The sequence below is a fragment of the Tachysurus fulvidraco genome, chromosome 1 (genome assembly GCF_022655615.1).
Source record: "Tachysurus fulvidraco isolate hzauxx_2018 chromosome 1, HZAU_PFXX_2.0, whole genome shotgun sequence".
In the NCBI taxonomy this organism is placed as follows: Eukaryota; Metazoa; Chordata; class Actinopteri; order Siluriformes; family Bagridae; genus Tachysurus; species Tachysurus fulvidraco.
This window is the reverse complement of record NC_062518.1, coordinates 8,864,224-8,889,632: the sequence shown is the minus strand read 5'-3', so window position 1 is coordinate 8,889,632 and position 25,409 is coordinate 8,864,224. Positions and strand designations below refer to the sequence as shown.

Here is a 25,409-nt window from a genome sequence, read left to right as displayed (position 1 = left end):
TCACACTGTCTTCAGCTGATCCTGAAAACAAGACTTCTCACACCGTGAGTGAAATCTTCACACTCAGGAATGTCACCTGATAGTAAACACTCACGTCATGGACCGACTGCTGGAGTGTTGTGCTTCATATTAATATTATTAATTCCCTCCCATTCATTTTGATCTTGATTTCTGCAGGTCACAAAGACACCGGACAATTTTCCAGAGATGCCAATCAGCCTACCATGCATGTCTTTGGACCGGGAATTGAACCCCGACCCTGGAGGTGTTAGGCAAACGTGCTAACCACTAAGCCACCGTGCCCCCCTAAGTGTGAAACAATGATGATATATTAGTATTGCAATACATTCTTACATCATAAATTGTCATTATTGTCAGTGTGCATTATTTAGTGTACCCTATTCTGCTGGGATTCTGAACACCTACCAAGTAAAGTAGTTCTATATAATTGCGTCAGGGAAATGTGGCAGTTTCAGAAAATTCACTGTTGCAATTTTAGAACCGTCACTTTTTACAGTCCTAGAACACTCACCAAATGTACCGGTTCTAGAACGGTCACAATCTGTCGTGGCTCTGAAACACTCTCCAGTTGTTGGTGTTTTAGAAAAGTCACCAAATCTAGCTGTTATAGAACACTCATAAACTGTTGCAATTCTAGAATACTCACCAACTATCACATGTCTAGAAAACGTAACAAATTTAGCTGTCTAGAACACCTACCAACTGTTGCAGTTCTGAAATGCACACCACATGGTAGCAGTTCTAAAACAATCACAATCACAGTTCCATAAAACTTAACAAATGCATCCATTCTAAAACACTCACCAACAGTGCTAGAAATCTCACCATCTGTTGCAGCTCTAAAACATTCACTCACCACATGTAGCAGTTCTAAACCACTTATCACATGTAGCAGTTCTAGACCACTCATCACATGTAGCAGTTCTATACCACTCACCACATGTAACATTTCTAGACCACTCACCACATGTAACATTTCTAGACCACTCACCACATGTAACATTTCTAGACCACTCACCAAATGTAACATTTCTAGACCACTCACCACATGTAACATTTCTAGACCACTCACCACATGTAACATTTCTAGACCTCTCACCACATGTAACATTTCTAGACCACTCACCAAATGTAACATTTCTAGACCACTCACCACATGTAACATTTCTAGACCACTCACCACATGTAACATTTCTAGACCATTCACCACATGTAGCAGTTCTAGACCCTCTCACCACATGTAGCAGTTCTAGACCTCTCACCACATGTAGCAGCTCTAAAACACCAGTTGTAGTAGTTCTAAGTTCTCATCCATTTGATTTTGTTTTACTTGCACTTCTTTAACAGGTTACTTTTTGAATGTACATTTTGTTTTACAGGCTCAGATTCAGAGGAACGCCTTAATATTATATGGTATATTTTGAGAATATGTTTAAATATTATATGTTTTCAGGCATTTTTTTTATTCTCAGCGCTAGTACTCACACTGTAAAGTGATATACAAAGCATTTCCATCCCGACGGTCTTTCTAGAAAGTTGTACACCTGTCCTTGAACGTAAGCCTGGGTAAGGACGGGTCGCGTAGTGCTGTACACGGACATCCGGTGTCCGTAGCCGTACATGTGAGAGGCTCTGCGCTGAGGGATCGCCGGCGGCGCGGTAATGTCCAGCTGTGCGCTCTGCTCCCGTGCGTCCGGCGCGTTCGGCCTCTCTGACATCTCCAACGCTGGAGCCGAAGACTCTCCGACGCGCCAGGAGTCGGACACGTTCATGTTGTCTGGCGGCGAAAAGAGACCAACATGAGAGGAAAAAAAGAACGCAGAGCAATTTTCACTTGCCGGCAGAGTTTTTTTTTGTGATGTCACATAAATGTAGTTAGTCAATTGACCCAATCTCTTTCCAAAATATCACCAGCTTGATTTGACCTACATTCGCCAAATTTGCATATATATTCTCACTTTTGTTGTTAGTAATTTAAGAACGAACGCTATTACATGATGTTAGGAGACTTAAAGAACAACGCAGATCTCATGCCGGACAAACAGAGCTACTGCTCTGTAACCCAGTCTAAATCTCAACCCGCTTCCTATTGGAGTTTTAGTGCATCTACGTCGGACCCTGTAGCCAAACCCTGTGCAGTGCGCTTATAAAGAAACTCATTTGGAATTCAGCCTCATTCATTTCCGATGAGTGACGCGAGATTAGACAAAATCCGACAGGTAGTCAAACTAACTGTTCTTATCAGGGCTGTGTAACGAAACTATTATTTGGCTCATGCAGATAAATAGACATATAGACTGTACTTATGAACTCTCTTAGCTAAACATTGTCACATATGTCATGCGTATTTGCTAAACTCAAAGTTCATATATGCGGCCTTTTTGGCATGCAATGCCTTTTTTTCACCCTAGAAACCTATAACATAAACGACTCATTAATGTGCTGATAAAATCAGTTAGTATTTTATGCCATAGGGGCAACTTGTTTGTACACCTGCACAGGTTGCAGCAGCGCTTTGCATAAAATGCTTGCAGATACAGGTCAAGGGCTTCACTTAATGTTCACATCAACCAAACATCAACCTGGGGAAGAAATGTATCTTAGTGACTTTTCACTATGTTGTGGCTGAATAATACACACAGGCTATATACGTTTATACAGAAATTGCATGAAAAAAAAAAAACTCATAAAAAACATTCAGTAAGGAGAAGTTCTGCAAGCATACCTTGTTGATGAGAGAGGTCAGAGGAGAAAGGCAAGACTGACTTCAGCTGACAGGAAAACTTCTGTAAACTCCAATAACCACTCTTTACAACTGTAAAACCTGCCAGCCAAGGGCAGGAATCTGAGGCTACAATCAGAGCAGACTGCATCGAACACAGCGGAACAAAGGCGTGTCAAAAACAGCTTAAAAAAATACAGACTTCATGCTGGAAAACCTAAGTCTATTTTACAGGATCACTTGCCTTGCCACACCACAATCATTGGTTATAAGTTGCTGCTGGATAAAGCTAATACTTGATTTGTGACACAACACATTTCTGAATGTTAAATGGTCTGTTACAGTCTTATGCATGTTAGGAGATAGTAAATATTTTTTTTATAAATGGTAATACAATATACTTTATGTAGTACCATAATGTAGTGTGCAGTGCTACTGGATTATGTGTTAAACCATTGTACTTAATTACAATTTCTCTGAGTGTATACATGTTATATAGATGATTGACAATAAAAACAAACGTGACTTGAGTATAATTTTTAGTTCATTGTTTAAAGTTGCAAAAGCATTTTAAACTTTTAAAGATGCAGAAACATTTTCTGTTGATGGTTTTAAAGAAAGCATTCCCAGTTACATTTCCATTGATTTAACTTTCACATTCATTGCACATGCCCTCCCCTGTGCCAAGGGGTGAAAGTGTAAAACCTCTTGCTCATGACCTTGAATTCATACTGGATCATCCTTGAGAATTAAGGGAAGCATTGATTCACTCAGCAGTGAGTTTTTATTGAAGTCATGTAGCACCAAAGTGGTGACAGATACTGTTGACAGGCAGATATTGAGAAAGATGTATACTGAGATCATCAGCACTGAGGCTGCTCAGGAAATCTTACCTACACAGTACTATAGTAAGGCAGTCTTAATTAAACTAGTGAAGGTCAAATAGCATTAAAGGTTCCCTGATGTAATCAAAGCCCAGACGTTTTTCCTTTATATGGAAAAAAGATTGGCTAGTTCTTTGCAATGAACTGATTGGTATGCAAGATTTTTACCATAAGAGATGATGATTTTTTTTACCATGATAACGGTCTTCTATGCAAGCTGTGTAGGTGCATGTGTGCATATACAAGGCTATGTATAAAACCGTGCTTGAGAAAGAGAGAGAGAGAGAGAGAGAGAGAGAGAGAGAGAGAGAGAGAGAGAGAGAGAGAGAGTGTGTTTGTGTGTGTGTGTGTGTGTGAGGGTGACTGTGTGTGCGTGCAAATAAGGGGTGCATATATCTTGCCTAAAAGAAAGATGGATGGAGATTTCAGGATTCCTTAGGGTTCCATTCAGCTGTCAAAGAGTGCAGTACAAATGGGGTAAGAAAATAACCAGCAAAGTTGAATGTCTGGCCAAATTTTTCAACGCAAATGTTTATTTAATAGAATACCTGCAAGGCTTATTGTTTATATTAACCCAACATCTCGTTTAACTCAACACAGTATGGCCAGTTTTCACTTTTGTAGAGTATGTAGGCTATACCATGGCATAGCTGACAAAGGGAACAAAAGCTACATGGCTCAATGCAGGTCATATGAAGTATCTCGTGGGTAAATAGTGTTCACTATTCATTTTAGACTGGTTGCTATATATAACATTGCACAGCAGAGTGCAGTATTACGACATTTAGCCTTGACCTCTATCTCCTCTGTCACTTACATTTATTGTATTATTACTAGAAAAAGTGTATCTTTAATATCTTATGATACCCTACTATGATATTAGAGCAGTTATTATTATAATAGCTATTAATGGTTTTCATGACATAGTGTTTATTAAAAATGCAATATGACTTAAAAAAAGTAATGTTAGATTTAAATATTTATATTGTTACAGAGAATCTACTACATGTTTTATAATACTCTATGAAGGCCTAAAGGAGTTAATGTGTGCTAGAATATCTTATTTTACCTGAAATGATCCGGTTATATTTATAAAATATACTATATTCTTAACTGTAAAGATGTTCTTTTCCACATCATAGATTCTTGGAGCCACATTTACAAAATGGGTAATTCAGTTGTGAATAATTGTTTTGATGATCTCAATATTTCTCTTATTTCATCCCATAAACAGATGTATTCTTTAACTTTCATTTTGCTTTTTATTTCCAAGTATTTTCACCACTTTCCATCATTTAAAATTCAAGGGGGAGTTTAAAATTCAAGGGGGAGTGATCCAAGTTGTTCCCAACAGTTAATGTGATCTCAACAGAGACTGTAATCTTTAATTACACCCATCTGCCACCACTCTGAGATTCTAGTATTTCAACAAGCCTTGTAATTGAGGTAAAATTGGATATTGAATGAAAATCCGATAATATTTATATGCAAAATTACAAATAGGCTCAGTGAAAGGGAAAAATGTCTCAGCTCAATTGCATGGCTTGTCTGGTGATGTAAAGAAATGGCATCTTGTATAATCTAATAAAAATTGTATCAACCCTTACAAATAGAGTGCATGCAGGGTCTAACACTCTTCCAATGCATGAAAATGAACATTTATATCTTAGTATTAAAAGGTTTTTTGTCATTTAATCAAATAGCATCTCAAACTGAGTATAAACTTAATGAGCTATTATTAGGTTCTGTCAATTTCAGAGTGCTTTATAGCCATGGCACATCTATCTATCTATCTATCTATCTATCTATCTATCTATCTATCTATCTATCTATCTATCTATCTATCTATCTATCTATCTATATATATATATATATATATATATATATATATATATATATATATATACCTACATACATATACATACCATATATTTCAAAGTGCAGATTTCAAGCTATGCCAATACGAAAGAATAAGGAGGCAGAGGTGTCTCTGTGTAATCACAGTCGCATCTTCTCGCTTATAGAAGCCACCAGGCAATTTTTGATGCAGTATTCTGAGGCAAAAATAATGAAACACAGAACACAAAGAAAAACATGTTTTAAATGGACTAGATGGGTGTAGTATAAAACACATTAAATTAAATTGTTTTTACAATGTGTGAAGTTTTTGATTGTTTGAAACAAAAGGTTCGATTTTACAGATACATCCATTAAAAATATCATTTTCAAAGCTACCTGAAGCTTCCAAATGTCAGTACCATCACCATGTTATAATATGAATAAGTTCTTAAAGGAGCAGTTTGCAACTTTTAAAGCCCTCTGCTGTCTACAAGCTAAATTGAAAGTGAAAATGCTGACAAGTGTTCCATTTCCCGCAAACTGACAACAACCTCTCTGATCTTTTAAGGAAAAGGGGCATGTTCTAGGCGAGGATGGAACTAATTTCATGACCAGAAAACAAAACAAAACAAAACAGATCATTAATGGCATTATTCATTCATTCATTCATTCATTCATTCATTCATTTTCTACTGCTTATCCGAACTACCTCGGGTCACGGGGAGCCTATGACTATCTCAGGCGTCATCGGGCATCAAGGCAGGATACACCCTGGACAGAGTGCAATTTTCCAGAGATACCAATCAACCTACCATGCATGACTTTGGACCGGGGGAGGAAACCGGAGTACCCAGAGGAAACCCCCGAGGCACAGGGAGAACATGCAAACTCCACACATACAAGGCGGAGGCAGGAATCGAACCCCGACCCTGGAGGTGTGAGGCGAACATGCTAACCACTAAGTTAATGGTATTATTACCAATTTCTATTATTATTATTATTATTATTATTATTATTATTATTATTATTATTATTATTATTATTATTATTATTATTGCTGTTTGACATTGTATTACTGTTACTTCTCTTGTATAGAAAACTGTACTGCAGAGCGAAAAACAGTCTGATATCTGATTTGTATAATTACCAAACACAATTATATTGATAAATGGAGAAATCTATAGAGGCTTACATCCGAGTTACACCAGAAGATTTGATTTGTTATCTATTGCTTAGTAAATTGATTTAATTAAAGAGCAACCAGGTTGAAAGCCAAAGCTGCATGTGTATGAGCCCTGGTAAAAAGAGGAAAAAATAGCACTTTCAAAATGCATTATTATTTTTTATATTCTGCATTTGTAGCACTATTGACATAGACCCCCTTGAACTGTAGATGTGGATGATCATAGACTTTCACCAACTGAAATCATTCAAAAAGGCACAACCTTATAATCCAAAAGTCATGATGTAGTCCACTATTAGACATGAGTGGACAATACAATGCTTCATGCTGAGCATTTATATTAGAGGGTTATTGGTAAAATCAGACTATTAGAAACAATCTCTCTGGAAGACAGTGTGTGTGAAGCTGCTTCTTTTATAGTTACCTTGTAGTAGGGTCCAAAATTCAATCCATGGGTAACTTATTTTTCAGTAGCTTAATCATTGTGGCCAGTTAAGTAACTGTGATGACCTGAGGGCAGAACAGCTGTCTGCAAAAGTGGCCTTGTTGGAAACAATGCTGTCTAGACCTGTGGAAGAGAAATGGCAAGTACTATAAAGCTCTAAGCACTCTCTGCTGCTTAACCTGTGTGGGTCTTTTTGTTCTTTCTGTATTTCCAAGGCTTTTATTGGTTTGTGGTCTGAGTTATTAAAAAGCCTTCACCAAAGTATTACAGTGTACCCACTATCCTGCAACCACCTTGTGAGCTTGTGCGCCTCGTGTGCGCAGCTTTTGCATGTATTCTCCAGGTACTCTGGTTTCCTCCAATGTAGACTCCAGGCCTGTTTTGTGTGCGTGTGTATAGACAATTTTGAGGCTGTGTAGGTATGAAAACATTCATATACTGACTAGATTAACTGTGTACCAGGAATGTGTCAGGTACCATTTTTATAGGCATGTTCATTTCTAGGCTAAAGGATGAGGTGTAGAAACAGTGACAAAAACTGAACTAAATAGAACATAGTGTCCTCACATTTAAATGAGCTATGATGCACAAAACAATAAAAAATAAAGACACTTTCTCCAGTAATGTCTTTTCGTGCACAAAGACATAGCTGAAATGTTAGCCAATGACTTTCTTACTTTCTGTCGAGGACACAAACATGAAATGCTCCACCAAAGACATTATCATGACAGGATAAAGTCATCCCTCCTAGGGATTCAAGTAATCACTTATTTTCCATAGAACTCACATCTGTCGTCCCTCAACATGATAAACAGGGAAAGGTCAACACCCGTAAAGGCCGCTACAGGCTATCAAAATATGAGAATTAATCAGTAATGCTGCATACATAAGGGGATAACAGTAATTACTACTAAACTAGGGAAAACAACAACATTGACCTTGGAGCAGTAATTTCAAGTTGGAATTTTGGTAGCACTCTAATAGTTGTGATTTTTTACTGACCATTCCTGAAAACTAGGATTCATGAACATGCTATGCATCCAAGGAAATCATATTCTATTAAAAATGATGAAGAGACATGCTACTGTGAACAGTTAATTCCAACAGCAAAAACTAGATAACACAGCAACTGTCTATCAACCATGTGTTGAAAATGGTAAATATGTTCAAATCAGTCAAATAATGGAAAGTATCACATTTTTTTAAATTCTCCCACATGATGTGAATGCGTCATTAGAGAATACATGATCATACTGAGGATGTCAGAATCATTTGTTTGGTACATTACTAAGAAGCGTACAAAAAACTGTTTATCATTTAAGCAAAGATGCGTCAAAGACTCCCACAAAGAGAGAAAGACACGATTCTTCTCCATCACCACAGATGGTTTACAATAAGAAATAAACCACTTTGTAAGCCTCAGGAAAAGGCCAAGCTAGAATTTCTTAGAAAAACTAATAAGAGGCCTGTAGGGATCTGGGCATATAAGTTGAAGATTAACCTGTGCATGTCTACAGCAAAGGACAGCTAGGTATAAAAAATGGGCATGATTTCTTCCAACATAACTTTAAATACTCTCAAATTAAAGCTGACATTCAAAACCAATTTGCTGGATCACAAAAAAAAAATAAAAAATCCATATCATATTATTTACATATTGCATGATATGTTTACTCTGATGCTCTCTACAAACTGTCTGGGTGTCCTTCTGGCATTTGGCTGGATGTTAATTCTAATGTCTTAAAAAGACAGCGTCTGTTCTGAAAGCTCTCGGTTTACTATGATTCAGAACTGCACAGTCAGAAAAGGTGAAAACTGTAGCCAGCCTTTGAATGCTGAGTTACACTGGTTTTTCTGACACCCTGAGGTGTTAATCCCTGAGTTTATTCCTCTGCTTGGGTCTCTGTGTGTTTGTGTGTGCATTTGTGTGTCTGGGCATGTGTGAATATTATTCACTGCATGAGGCTTGGATAATGTGAACTGCAATGATGCCCTCTGAGGAAAGTAAGGGATATTTTTAACCCTGGCACTGAAGCGCCTTTTGAAATGAAGAGGGTTCTTTCTCTGGAGTACCTTTGTTTGACTTTGTGGGTTTCTAAGAATTTTTTTGTCCATGTCTGTGTTTGAGGGAATTCAATGGCTTTTCTGTCTTTTAGATACCAGAAAGCATTGATATTCAATACATTTCATGTCGAGAGTGTCAGTAGAAAGAAGGGGGGAAGCCTGCCCCCAAGGCAGTTCATAAACGTGTATAAAACCTTGAACAACCAGCAAATGAAAGGAGTGGAGTTCAACACTGTCTAAGAATACTAATGTGTTTCATGCTTTTTTTAACACCTGGAATAAATTAGAAAGAAATAGCTCTTCAGTGAGCCCCCACTTTGCTCTCTCCTCATGGACTGTAAGTGGTTTCACCTCTCCTCACCTCTCTTAGATTGTAGAAGCAATATACATTCAGACTAATGGCTTATAAATTGTGTTTCGCTATCTGGCCACAATGTTACATAAAAGTACTTGGAAAGATGGTACAGAGAGAATACATAAAATACTGTATTGTATGGGAATCTTATTTAACTTTTAGCAGTGGTAGCATATTTAGACTGTAAGGGTCGTACTGCTTTCACAGACATTTTTTGCTAGCCCTTCTTTGTGTATTAAAATAATTATAACCTAACAGTTATTTGTAGAGGTCATCAAGATTTGTCAGATCACAAAGCTCATGCAATGGTCACATCAACCATATTTGTTTAAAAACGAATGTTTCTCTCATACAACAGGATTATGAATGTCAAAAACTCAACAGTAAATTGTATATTTTACTAGTCTAACTCATTATCTGAAACTTTGAGATTATCCTAAGCTCAATCCAATTGGCACAACCTTATCACGTCATATACCTCTGAAAGACATCTTTCCTGATGTCATTTTGTCACACATTATTTCACATTAAGTTTAAACCCATTTTTTCCAAATCAGTGTTTTCTATATTCAGAATAAAAAACCTCTTGCAGCCTCACCAGGTCCATTTTTATCCCTAGTTAAAAGGAATTTCCACAAAATACTGAAAAAGTAATCCAAAATATTACTTTAGGATTTACATTAGATTCTATACTAGAAAGTGGTATACTTTGTTTTCTAACAATGCCTGGTATTTCACTGATTAAACAAGAAAAATCAATTGCAAATGCAACTCCTTTTCTGAGAATGTCTTCAAAATGAACAAAAGTTTTCACTCTAACAAAGGAAGACTTGATTTTTGCTTTTATTTTGCAACATCTAACCTTAACCGCACAACTGTCATTTGAAATATGATTTTATCCCAACACTTATACAGATTTTTTTACGCAAAATCCAATCCAGACATCTCCCTGAGCATTTTTTGGTTAACTGACTTGACTTCCTCTTTGCAGTTCTGAGATTGGACTCAAAACCAGTTTTTAAGATGTAAGACATCGATACTTTTCTGACTTTTAAGCCCAAAACCTTAGATGTGTCCAGTCCAGCATAAACCTACTTTAAACATCAGGAAATAGGACTGTAACATTTCTCAGGGATTCCATCAAAGAGGTTTCTGTGGGATTCTAATCTTAGACTGTACATCTGGGATGGTGGCACTTACAATTTTGTTAGCATGGTGTGAAATTGTCATTCTGTGCACCACATAAGCATACACAGGAATATAGCATTACTATGAACACACTGGGCACAATTTCTCTCCCAAGTGCTATGAAATGGAAATTGAGTTTTCCACCGAGTTGTGACATACTCAACACTTGCTGCCGTGAGGGACGGAAGGGCTTGTTAGTCACTCTCTCTCTCTCTCTCTCTCTCTCTCTCTCTCTCTCTCTCTCTCTCTCTCTCTCTCTCTCTCTATCTCTTTCACATTTTTTTGAGATGCTTTTATTCCACGCTGCTAAGCAAATGGTATCAGCAGATGAACTGCATGGACTCCGGAGTGACTCTGGTGAATATGCCAGTCACACACAGATCAAAGAGTGGATAGGCTGCCTTCACAAAAAGCAATGGTCTCATTGGCCTTTACATTAGCAGGAAGGTAAGAAGTGGCTGAAGAAAACCAGCACAAGCAATTCTGATAGTGAGCGACCATTTATAGTATGAGCAGAATGACAGATTCAGGTTATAGGATGAGCAAGAATATGTTAAACATTTAGGTAGTGGATGGGGTCATACTCAGAAGATAAATTATTTGCATAACAAGATGATAACAAATTTCAGAGGTGGTTTTTCTTATAATGTGAACATTAATATTAATGTAACGAATATTTTACACTTGCAAATAATTAATGATTCTCATTTGTTCATCTAATGTATCCACTTTATCCTGGCCAGGATTGTGTTGGTTCTGGAACGTATTCCATGAACACTGGGACACCAGGGCCACACACTCATTTAGTAACCTGAGCTCAGGACCTAAGAATGAACTTTAGAGCCATGTAGCTGCAATTCTACCTGCTCAAACACCATTATTTGTAATCAATAATAATCAAAATTATTTAATTCTTAGCACTGTCAATTAGGAATACTTCCATGAGTACCTGGTGTAACATCTGGTGAGAGTATTTTCTAGCATGTAACTTCATTTTGAAAGATATATTTAAGAGAAGCAATCTAATTTATGTAGATCTATGTCAAGCCTTTATTCCATACAATCTCCTTTTTACATTTTAGTCCATTACAATGCTGATATTAATAATACTATTAGTAAAGTATGTAAGATACAGCCATTATGTATCTCATAACTTAGTACTGGTCTAAATTTAGTCGATATTACCTATCGATTTCCAACGAAGCTAAATATAGCCAAATCATGGTATTGTGTAATGATGCTTTTGTAAATTTTAATACAGATGATTTTCTGATATATAACTTGATATACAATTTGTAAACAACCTTGCTTTTTCAGGTCTCATACATAGATGTGAGAAAATCTCTAGAATTCTGGTTAAATTAGTGTTCATAAGTGGAATAGAATACCTTGCATTAGACTATCTTGTTTAAATATTCATAGAAATTAAAGATTTAGCAATTGTGTCATTCAACACCTCTAATTGAATGCAATAGTATTATCTTCGGATCGCACACTAACCATGATGAAAAGCAGAAAAGCCGACTAATGCTAATGAGTCAAAACGCTTGTTCAGCGCAGCCTTGTACATTTTAAACCAGAAAGCCAACGTGAGGCTCCTCGTGAATGCAGAATGAGCTTTGGCACCTTTGCATTTCTTTGATAAAAAGTATCTGTCAGCATGAAGAAATCCCCTTGGAGAGCAGGTGGTATTAAAGGAACAGGGGTTTGTTATTGCACTACTTATGAAACTGGATGACACTTATTCCACTAAAACCTTCAACAGAGAGCAAAATGTGGGGCAGGAAGTTTAAGATTAAAGACAACAAAGGGCACATTGTTTAGGAAATCATCACATAATAAATCCAGCTGTCCAGGCTCTCGGGAATGATCTGTTGTGACGTAGGAGGAAGAGGAGCAAATAAACTTGTCACCAGCGTGAAGTAAACAGAACCAGGGTCACAGCTATGTGAGTAGACAGGTAAAGAATCCTATTTGTGGTAGGGTAATTATCGCTGTCGAAGCTGATATGACATTGTCATGTCCTGGGAAAAAATTCTTAGCACTCACCTTTGCATCATATCCGTGTCTTTCTGAATAGGCTCCACTTGTCGAGTGGCGTGAAATGATATAGGTTTTTGGAGCCAGGCACCTGCATGAACTAAAATAATGTGGCCAGACAGACAGGAGGAGGCAAGATGAGGGAAAGACAATTCTTTTTGCTCAGAGCTATGTGGGAGGCTTAATGTGGCTTGAAATTTAAATTCTACTTTTAGAGGTAGTGGCACCCACAGCCTTCACCTGTAAACCCATGAAATTGAAAGAAAGTGCAGTGCTGTAGGTCAGGGTCAAAATGTGGAGTTGGTTTAATCATACTAAAGAAAGGAATATATTTGAGGATGTTTCAAGGTTACCATGTAACTATTGGGCTTTGCATTTCAAATAGATATCCATTCCCATTAGCATTCTGCATCTTTTTCCATGTCATGGCTGTATCAAAGGGAGAAATGCATTAAGAAGAAAAATTTCTCTGTGACCTTTCTTTCCACTGACATTCCTCTGAAGGCAGATGTCCATTTGTCATCCCTGCCCACAGAGCAACATGAGTGCTGAACACGTACTCTCTCTCTTCTTACTCTCCTGATGCAGGACAGCCATCTTTCTGTAACTTTCACTTCACTACTAACACACACTTATGCTCCTATTAACCCACATGCTCTGTTCACCCCAGAGAAATGCATGTCCCATGGCAGCTCTTTTCATTTTTTGACAAAGCAGTTGTAAAAAAAATATTTGGAGAAAGTATAAAAAACTCTGTAATCATAAACATAGAACCACATCACCCTTCCACTTAGTTATTATCAATATAAAGTTTATTTAGTTAACAGATCTCCAAGAGCCTTCACATACTGTAAATAACCATGATGGCTGTGTGTGCACAAGTGGGAATGTGTCAACAACTGAAACTTCAGATTGTTTAAGAAAACCATTTCACCATCTTGCTCTGCAATATCTGTATAAAATTAAGATAGAAAAAAAGGAATTGTGAGCCTCCTTTTTTCTATCTTAATTTTATACTTAATTTTTAGATGCAAGTGTGTTTCTTCGTTAAAAATATTCCATCCTGTAAAATTAAGGTCCATATCAGGGACCAAAACATACAGTAGGATGGGTAATTAAGGTAGAATCCACATCATAAAGAATAAGAGATAGAATTTAGAAATGATCAAAATAGGCAAAAAGGCATGAAGGGGAAGGTGAAGGCCTTACTTTCATTATGTATACATTTTACATTTACTCATTTGGCTGATGCTTTAATCCAAAGTGACTTGAGACAGACCATGAGACAGAATGCAGTGTGACAGCTTGGTAGTGCTGGGATTTGAAGTCACATACACAGCCTTCTATACATTAGCTCAAAGCCTTGAGCAATGAGCCACCTCTGCCTCATGCTGATCCGTTGCGCATGTTTGATTTTTTTGGATGACAGAATCATCGATGGTTAGAAAGCCAAGACAGCATAATTAGCTTTGCACTCCGGGTGGAAAGGATTATTTTGTTTTTTTCTACCTCTTATACTTAACCTGACAGTGGAGCATATGTATTATAAAACATTGCAAAGACACACAGGAAAGACAGAAGTATAAACAGTATGTGACAAGATTAATTATAAGGGACAGGCGAAAATATCGACTGGAGGAATGTTAGTGACAGAGCTGGAGCTGCAACAACACAGAAAACAAGCTAAAACAAAAAATTAACAGATGGCTGTGAAATGAGAAACTGAGCTAAGTTCCATGTTGGGAAATATATTAAAATGATATTAAACTTGAATAATATTATCATTTAAAAAGGCTCATTTCAATTCAAAAGCGAACAGGAAGGTTAAACGCTGCTCTTAGATCAGCATCTATATCATGATAGTGGAAAAACATCTGGCTCACATCCCTCTTGGCTCAGATAACCCAGTGGTGGCATCTGTTGTGGTGGAAACAGCAGTGTGAACGCTCCCTTCTTGGACAGAGAACTCTCATTTACTGACACCATGAGACGGCCATGCCTCACAGCACTGCCAGCCATGCTAGCCCCTGTCCTGCCTCTTACAATCTTTCTCATCTCCGCCACGCCAAGATCTCAGTGGAGGCCATGTCAGTTGTGATGCACTGCTCAACTTCTTTGCTCCAGGAAACAGTGGTAAGGCCAGACAGCTGAAGCAAGGCCTTCAAAATGGCGAGCACAAACAAGGGCCCCTCAAGATGGGCAGTGGTAATTATGTTTGTCATGTCTTGGCACATGGTTTTAAACTTTGAAAAGAGAGGGATGTGTCCGCCGTCTGACCCCTGACAAACAGGGTTTTTGTTTTAGTGAAATGTAATCAGAGAGGACAGCTGTTTTCCCAAGCCCTAGAGTTTATGTTTTCCATGTGGAGCAGGAAAGATGCACTACATGAAGTGGATTTGCAAAGTCTGTGAGATATTTATTTCAGTTACAAATAAAGCACACAAATAAGCAGCCATTTCCTCCAGATATACAGTATGTATAAATAATTATAATAAATAATTTTAAAATATTTCAAACTGAGCTAGACATTCTTTGGGAGTGAGGCAACACTTCTACTCCAGGATCTTTCAAAGCTAGTGTGCCTCATGAAATAATGTAAAACTCCATAGTATAAAAGACAATAACATATGGTCTGATGAAGTAGGACACGTGTTTAAACTCAACTAAAGAGTGTTCATTGTTCTTATAAGAGCAAATAAAATTTGTTGTCATGTTTCGAAGTGGAGCTTGACACACATGTAGGACAACATCAGTGATGGTAGATCTATAAAAAAAAAACAATAAAGCAGGCACAGTTTTGGAAATAGAGAATCAAAGCTCAGCAAAGTTTCATAACAATAGATAATATTTTTTTCAGACAAGAATCTGTATAAAACACAGGTGAACATGTTAGGGAACCAGTAACAAGACAGAGATACAACAAATAAAAACACATGATAGTTTCCCACATTTGAAATAGTTACGCATACAGTATGGCATTGTAAAACCGGGGAAACAGAATCCTGGTTTATCGTATTTCACATATCACACTGCTCAAGTTTTATCTGGGGTTAATAATCAATCCTTGCTATTCATTCACATTTCCACTGTCAACAACTTTGATTGGATAAATACAACAATCTAGAGCTTTAAATAACAGCTTGTCTCTCGCTTTCTCATCAGTGAAGGAGAAAAAAAAGGACAGTTCTGCCATTCTGCAACTCTTGTTATCTTTACCATCTTTCTTATCTTTAATTGGCCCTTTAAAAGTTTGTCGTGTAGTTGACCAGGCACTCATTTATCAAGCTTCCACTAATTTTCCAGTCTCACATATTTCCCACTCTGTACAGTGTGCTGGATGTTCAGTGTTTTGCTGCCTGACACTGCTGAGACACTTTGTTAAGTGTTCCTACATCCTGATTTTGAATGATATGAGGCACAATATTCAATTTGTGATCTGTTGCTAAGCATCTAGTAATATTTCAACACCACATTATGGCACACTTTTCATGTATTGTTGCCAACCCTGTTTCATAACCCTAGCTAAAAAGTGATACTAACCCCACTTCTAAATTACAGTCCTCTCCTGGGGTCAAGAATGATAAGCGCAGTTTAAAAATCTGTATATATAGAAACTCATAAGCACTGAGAGGGTAAATTCGTGGCCATGTTAGTGTATCTTCAGTACCAGTTAATTGATATGGAACTGCATGGGTAATGCACCACATAATCTAACAATAAAAGCTTATGCATTAAGTAAAATGTCTAATCGTTTATATAGTGCAGTGTTGTGTACAGAGATGTTCGTTTAGCTTTAATGAAAGGCGTGTTATAGTTGTGAGTCCTTGTAACTGAAAACCAAAGAAAACTTTTCAGGACATTTATTCAGTACAAAACACAGAGTAATGGTAATGCATGCTTGTTTCCTTTCAAAATGAGAAACTTTTAGTACATTTACTTTTTATTTTGCTGATACAGCACAACTGTACTGTACTATTCACCATTTCTCAGTTTTAAAAATATACCATGGAAAATAAAATAAAAAAAATTGATTCTTTTTATCATCCCTGTAGTGGCATTGTCTAAGGAGTAAATCTACTATTGATTACCTCAGCATTTTTATCTACATTCGTGCACTTATTTTTCTTCTCTTTCTTCTGTAGTATCTGTTTATTTACTCACAAAACCAAAGGCTCTTTCTTTGTGACTCTTCTTCTTATTCTCTGAAGATGGAGAGAATATGTGCTGCATGAAAAGACTCAACCACCCACTAAAACACCCACCCAACACCAAAAGCGTAACCTTGTCACGACAGATAGGCTCCTTTTGCATGCCAAGTCCTCACCTCCTCTTTACTTCATCATTGCCATCTGGAAAGTGTAGCCTCCCATGCAGCCTCAGAGCTGCACTCCATGCATACTGGTGTGATCCTGTTATAACACTGATCGTCTCTGACCATCTCTTTCACTAACCTTTTGGATGATTCATCAGTGAACTACTGCAGATCCATGTATGCCAAAAGGTTCTCATACTTCAAAGTCGAAGGAATTCACGAGCCAACTTTTTATTTATCTATTTGTTTATTTATTTGTCTTTTTTTTTTTTTTTTTGAAGAGTTATAAATGAGGAAGGTTAGTGCTGGGGCAGATTGAGCAGATTTAGCTTTTCTTACAACGTCTGCTCTATGCAGTCTGATGAAATTGCTCCTGTTAGGATCCCGGAGTGTTTATATCTGAGGTATCTGGTCTAGAATGTTTGAAAAGCATTCAGGACGTTCCTGAATATTGAAGACTTGAACACACTGTTTCCTCTCAGTTTACAAACTGTTATGAAGAAATTGCACAAATTAAACTCAACTTGGTACCACAAGTAACCACTTAACTTTACAGCACCTTTCGTCATTATCTCATCTAGTATTGACAATCGAGCACATCTGTTATCTTTGTTGTCAGTTTACTTCCCACCACGTTATCTAATGATTACTTTAATGACTTTGTTACTTTTATATGTATTAATGATGCTGTCTTTTTTTTTAGTCAATACACTTTTTCCCCCTCCTTAGATTTCAGTACTTTTCAACCTTTTTGCTCAGAGGAGACAGTCTGGTTTTTGCTGTGAACAAGGAAGAACATTTTGTAAAATGTACTACATTCTTCCTTTATAGCACACAGAAATATTAACACACATATAGATAGAAGCCTGTTTTATAAACCACATAATACAAACTAAGTAGTATACGTTAATAGTAATGACACCAATGATATCATGACACACTGCCTATTAGGGTAGTATGCAGTTTGAGATGCTGTGCAAGTATTCACAACCTCACAATTTCTCAGTATTACAGAAGTGTTATGTGAATAAAATAGCTTCATTCGGAACATCAGTGTGACTGTCAGTTCCTGCATACCAAATGAAACTGTAAAACCTTTCTTGTCATTTAGCTTACGTCAGGCATTTAGCTCTTAATGTAATTGCCTGATCAAGCAGCAGTGTCCATACATCACTGACCTGCCAAAGTCTTACTGTGCTCAGTCAGTCTAACTGTACATAACACTTACTTTAAAGAAAAAATAGTTACCCAGTAGTTAGTTAGTGAGATAAAATATAAGCGCTAGTTGAAGGGAAAAGGGTTGCAACACTGTAATGTCACAAAACACTGAGTTCCATGACTCAGTTAGAAGGTTTACAGAGTAAATATACAGGTACAATGCCTATTAAACCTCTTATACTTTTTTTTTATCATCTAATTTGTATATTTTGTTCTCAAGTCTGTCATGACCCATTAGTGCTGGCACGCTCGCTAAAACCCACACCAAAGAACGACATGACACTTCAGGTGAGAAGAAAGCTCACCTTACTCAACGCCTCAGCATACTTCATGCAGAGACTACGTTTGACTGGCTTTCATGCAAAACCTGATGCAATTCTGGAGCAAACAGACATCATGCAGAGGCTTCACTCACCGTGACACACACACACATGGCAGCTGGGCAAACTTTGTGGACGAACATACTACGTGACAAAGCCAGTGTCTGGGGCATTAATACATCATGTACAGTTTGAAACTAGAGAGAGGGGCTAAGGTGCAACGGTGGTTCATGCATCTTCACCCAATTATGCATCTTTATAACACTTCATCTTTTATAAATTACATATTAAAAATAATGCATATAGAATTAGCCAATATATTCCAACCATGAATATATTGGCTAATTCTATATGCCTTATTAAAAATAATATATTTGGAATATAGTTCCAACTATATAGTATATAGTTGGAATATAAAATATGAAGAAACACAGATCCTATTTGTACTCACCGAAACACGCTCCACATTATGGGAAAAATGATAATGCAATATTCACCTACATACTTAATACATATGCTTTGTCTGATTTAAAACTAATCCATATACACACGCATCCTGGAACATTAAATTCTATTCAAAGCACACACCAACTTCAAATGCATGGCCTAATTTCAGAAAATCTAATGCACCCATTGCACCCATTTATTATTCAGCATTAATCAAAGCTAAGCAGAGCGGGAATGGTAGTTCGCATGTGTTTGTAAGTGCGTGAATGTGTGTGCGAGAGTGCGAAAGTGAGAGAAAGAGACAGGCAGCAATGAAGGGAGCAAATGAATTTAAATGAATTTAAGTGTCATGACCATATTAAAAGGGAATTCAGTGAATCACATGGACATGTGTCTGGTGCATTAGTCAGCCATCAGTAAAAATCATACAAATCCATTAAAAAGAAAAGATTAATTCAGAGTGTTGCAGCACATCCATGCGGGGTATTTGAAATGACCTTTAGATAAATCTTCTTGGTAGAAGAAAGCCTCTCATGATAGAAGCAGAGGAGAACTGGGCAGGAGGAGGTGATATGTGTGCATGTTGATTAGCTGTCATTACTTCACAGTGCCTGGAATCTTAACATCTGGAAGCTTTCACCAAGATGTGCGTGCGTAATGGCAAAGCAGAATGACAGGCACTATAAAACTGGGGCAAGAGGAGTAGAAGCAAGCCAGCGCACAATGTTTCTAAATCACAGTGGGAGAAAAAAGTGGGATTGAATCCTAAATAGTGATAGAGGATACTTCCAGAAGAATCAGCTAATAGAGTTGTGTGAATTTGTGTATGTGTAGAAAGCAGGCTGAGAAGGGCAAATAGGCATCGTTGTTTTTTTTAATGAGGGGTGGCGAGGAATGGCAGATGGTTAATTCGCTTAACTCATTTAAACCCACTGGCAACTGCCATCATCACAGTTTACAATTCTTTTTATATTCAATTAAAATGTTATGCAGATTTTTAGGAGTTTCACACAAGAAAGAATAATATAAAATTTGAAATAAAATATCTGCACAGCACTGTTGAAATGGCAAGTTTTTGTCATGTAAATAAATAAAAATAAATTCAACCAGAACTTTTCCCATGTTTTATGTGATATAACAAGCAACAGAACAGAGCCATTACCTTTGCAATAACCTGGTTGCATAACTGTATACACCTTTTAACTAGCTCTTTGTTAAAGCACATTTTTCTTGTAATACAGCAGTCAGTGTTTTGAAATAAGTGTTTCCTAACTTCATCAAGAACATCAATTTGGCATTTTTATTCAACTCCTCCTTGTAAAAATGCTCCAGATCTATCCAGATGCAATGGGACCACCAGTGTACAGTTCTCTTTAAGTTATTTCACAGCTTTTAAATAAGACATAGATCTGGGCTCTGACTCCAAAGTGTTGATCCTCTTCTGAAGCTATTCCTTTGTTGACTTCTGCTTTGAAACATCATATAGATGTTTCATTCTACAGTCACTGTGATCAGTATCACAAGTGAACAAATTTGATGTCTTATTTGAATGCACTGCTTTGGAAAGTAGCTGCTGCTAATATTACATGACAGAAAGTTTTGTTTTATATCTGTATAATGATTCATTTATCACTTTAGGAGATATGACTGATAATGTAACCCATTCATCCAATTGTATTAAAGGCGATATTATGTTTTTGATTGGCAACGAAATTACAACGTTACATTGCTATTTTTAAGGTGAGATTTTATAAAAAAAAAAAATGCAAAGGTGGTATGTCACATTTACCAATTGTGTAAATGTTTATTTACATATTTACATAAACATTCATCATCTGTAACAGTTAGTTCTGGTCCACTAATTTGATTGGTCGAGTGGTGCTCTCTGCCAGTCTCTGCCAAGGCTGCCAGTTCGAAACAGTCATTATTATAATATTAGCAAAATTTGTTACAAGAAGCAACTTTAACAGTGAGTGTACAAATCAACTCGAACTAGATAATGAGCTAGTTCATGAAGTGCTATAAAGTGAGTGTGGCTTCTTCAGGATCTATTTCTGCTAACAAGAGCAGTTAAATAAGTGTGAAATACATGAGTGATACATCCAACCTTTTTATTCATTTTATTTACATTGGCTGTTGTAGAACATCCATAAGAAAAAGTTAGCATATGTTATCACCTACAGTAAGTCATAGCATATATATATATATATATGTATATATATATATATATATATATATATATATATATATATATATATATATATATATATATATATAAATGGTTCCCTCATCAGCCATCAGCCCCCTTTCTCTACTACTACAGCAGGGCTGTCAAGTGTCAAGCATTGAGAGTGACAGTCACGCATTTGGGTCTTTTGTCATGCTCTCCCGTCACACATTGTATTTCTCACGCAGAAAAACTTACTATTTATCATGTTTTTAATAAGCCGCAGGGCCCAACATGTATCTGTCCGCACCGCTGTCTCTATGGAACCGGGTAGGAATCAAGCGTGTCTCCCCTGGAGTTCTTAGTCGAGCCTGACACTTATCAGCCAATCAAAAAAAAAAGAGGCTACACAATAGCCAATCAGAAAATAGCACTATTGTATATGGGTAAGATTTAACACAACAACCAATGAAAAAAAAAACATTCATTAGAAAGGGTATTTTTGATGGTCGGATTGAACAAAACCTCAACACGAAACAGCTTGTCTCTGGATGGGACATTGTCCTCAATCATGTCACTAAAAATGGCTGGGCTTGAGCCGAACTGTTTTAAATGAGAGCAACATTACAAATGATAAAGGGGTACAAAAAGGCAAAACACTTACACCACCACAATAAACACTTACACCACCACAATAAACACCACCAGTCATAATCTCTCTCTCTCTCTCTCTCTCTCTCTCTCTCTCTCTCTCTCTCTCTCTCTCTCTCTCTCTCCAGAAGTTATTGGAGACTCCTTCTTTAGAACAATGCTAAATGTAAGCGTATGAACCCTAAATATGTTTTTATGGAGCACCTTCCTTTCAAGCCGCTTGTTTAAACTATTGAAAGGATAATAAATGAGAATGGGCACATTGAGCTAACAAATAAATTTATTATATATGGCATAAGCCTTCGATTTGGGTTCATAATCCACTTCATCATAGAAACATATTCAAGTGCACTCTTGACAATTGTAATTGAGGTCGCTCATTTACAAGCTACTGTATCTACCTGTCAGCATCTAAGTTGTTTCCTTAAAAATGCACATATGTTTACTGGAAGTGTATTAATGTACATAAAATCACAGGAAAAATTGGCCACAATTGGGTTTCACACACTTTTCATAATATGAAGGTGGCTTGAACTTGTCACTTCGGAGGCAGCCCACAGACAGAAGTAGGGAAAAAAAATCAATATTTGCTCTCAGCCTACAAATATTTTCATCTCAGCTATCTGTTTTTTCTTCTTTTTTACAAAAGAAAAGAAAAGGTTTCCATAAACAATTAGGTCTGTCACCACTGTGTGAGAGAATGTCTCATGAAATCGTTATTGTGGAAATATTTAGTGAGAAACTGGATGTCAAAAACACAAGTCATAGATGCATGAATTTCACAAATTGGGTGTACAAAGGTGATTTAAATAACTGCCTCCTCAACCTTTGATAAAAATTCCAGTGGCACCCCTTTGGCAAGCTGACTGAAGATTTTCTGTGGCACTTGGGCTCTTTAATCAGGATGTCTATGGGGTTTTGGGGCACTGCATCACAGATATTGGTTTGTATACTGTATGTAATGAGGTTATTTGTTATGCAATGAAGTGTCTCACTTTTTCAGGAGCTTATCTTGTGACAGCCAGCACATTTAAGCAGCCTCATAATGGGAATAGAGCAAAGACAGCAGCTGTCACCAGCATGACTGCTCAGAAATAGAGTGAAAACTGTGTTCTTTGGAGAAGTCGGTTATGCTTCTATGTTTTATGATGTTGTGAGACTGTCTGAAATAACATGATAAAACTTGAGCTGTCTCGCTCCTCTCTGGAAAAAGAACGGTGACCTTTTATTAATTTGCTTCTGCATTTTAGATTTCTTTAAAAAAGAGAATGTACCTGTGCTGACAAAGGACCCATTTTCCTCATGCATCACCTTTGTTGTAGTAATTGTTTGCTTGAAGGCTGATTGGAGACAACGCCTTCAATGAGTCCTAGGGCTAGCAGTGAGATGACCAGTTTTGTTCCGTTTTAAGCAATCAAGTAGAGGAATAAAAACAACAGCAGAAAGGTTAATGTATTCCACTTTCTTTTAGTGTGCAAATGAGTACATTTTTGAAGAGATAAAAATGGTACAACCGTGTTTCTTTGATTAAATCTTAGTGCACAAGAACATGCTTTATATAGAAAAAAGGTATCTTGTCCTGCTCAGATGAAACTCCTGGAATTAATGCACAGCTATAACCTATAACAAATACTCACAAATCTATTTTGTATTGATTTTTGGTTTCTGCTCCCACTCAGCTGACATTTTATCAGCTACACCTACTATATTGTTCACTTTTGAGGTAACCAGTTGATCACTGTATGCAATCTGTTGCTACAAACTATTTCTGATTTGATGTCTGCCACATCCATTGGTTAAAATCGCCTTCACTATTGTCATCATTGTGGTGATGGGCTATTCTCAGCATGGGAAATATGGTGTAGCTGTGACATGCTATGATAAGCTAGTATTGCCGGTTATTGTGTGTGTTTGTGTCACTACAATACTAGATGTACTGAGAATAGACTGCCACCCAAGTAAATTCTAGTCAGTGGTGGTCTATGTCAAGGGATTCGCAAACATCTTGCAGCCACAGGCTTCGTTAACTGGACAAAAAAAAACAACAACAACACTTTGGGGCTTTTCACACTGTGCTTACCCCTGGGTTAAACCCTGTCATTTTAAACCCTGCTTTTAACACAGGGGAGGAACAGTTCACACTTGTAATTTTAATATTTTCTTTCCTAATTATTTCAGAATGTTACAGCTAGATGCTTAGCAACAGACATTTGATCAGATATTGATCAGCGAATGCCAGTCAAAGAAATTCCCATGTGTTGTGTAAACAGTAGCTACAACGTTTGAGGAAAAATTTTAAATAATTTAAATGGTGACAGAAAATGTGTGAATTGATGTGAATCATGTGAATGTGTGAACTGACGTGTTATTTTTACACTTTGATATAGATTTTTAAAAAGGATTTACATGGCATTTTTCTCACCGATATGAAAGCGAGAGACAAGTTGTTATTTAGGAATGTAGAAACATTCATCAGGTTATGAATCTCCAAGATTAATGGTTAAGTAAAAGATAGGTAAAGTATGAGCAGTAGGAAAAATGTGAATTAAGATAACCTTGGAGTATAGTTGCCCATGTTTACAATGTTATATCTTTTACTATTCTTTCCCCTCATATAGCATCTACCCTCTCAACAAGATATTGAGACAGCTTGACAGTGAGAATTATATACAGTACTATTATATACAGTACAAAGTGACTTACTGAACTTCATGCGTTATGTACATTATTTAATTCTATGTAAAATGATAACCTTGTGGCATATTCCCATTATATAAACTGTACTTCACAGATACATGCGAGTATAAAACTGTGAACTCTATGAAAGATATGAGCCCAGTTAGGCTGTCAAAATGGGTGGCATGGTGATGCAGCATGTACCACTGCCGCCTTACAGATCCAGGGTCCCTCGTTTGTTCCTGAGCCCTGGTTGCATGTCAAGTTTCTGTGCCTGTCAAAACATGGCAGTAGCTGCCCCTAGGTGTAAAAGAATGTATGCATGCATGGTGCCCTGCAATACCATCCATGGGGTATTCCCTAGAATTTTTATGAGATAGGTGCTGGAGCCACTGTGAGCCTGACCAGGGTAAAGATGATTTTGACAGTGAATAATTAAATGAATAAGGCTGTTAGGATTTTTCTCTTAGAATAGGATAACAATTCAATTTGTTTGTATATTTACTTTTAACAATTCCCATTGTCTCAAAGCAGCTTTACACAAGTATGGAAACAGAAGAGAGAGAAAAAAAGACATAAATATATAATAATAAATAGAAAAAATAAGGATAAAAGTTAATAAATTAATATATACAATTAAGTTTAAAATTAATTTAAAAAATGTTAACTTAAAAGGAAAACTCCATGAGATGATATGAGGAAGAAACCTTGCGAGGAACCAGGCTCAGAAGGGAACCCATCCTCATTTGGGTGACACTGGACAGTAAATAATGTAAATGTAAATAATGTCCTTTCTACAACAGTTTATAATAGTGCAACCGAGAGCTCCCGAAGAACTAATGTCTCATCGTAAACTCTGAGTCTACCATAAGACCAG

The 25,409-nt window shown here is 37.0% G+C and overlaps 1 protein-coding gene across 2 annotated transcripts in view; it reads right to left on the bottom strand.

The window, feature by feature from the left end:
- Window positions 1-2,367, bottom strand: part of kcnq1.1 (potassium voltage-gated channel, KQT-like subfamily, member 1.1) — a 35,599-nt gene extending 33,232 nt beyond the window's left edge. For both annotated transcript variants that reach the window (XM_047807254.1, XM_027136905.2), the window contains exon 1: window positions 1,507-2,367. In XM_047807254.1, the coding sequence (XP_047663210.1) occupies window positions 1,507-1,793 (287 nt within the window). In that variant the 5' untranslated portion in view covers window positions 1,794-2,367. The remainder of the gene's footprint in view (window positions 1-1,506) is intronic.
- Between the last annotated feature and the right edge of the window lie 23,042 nt (window positions 2,368-25,409).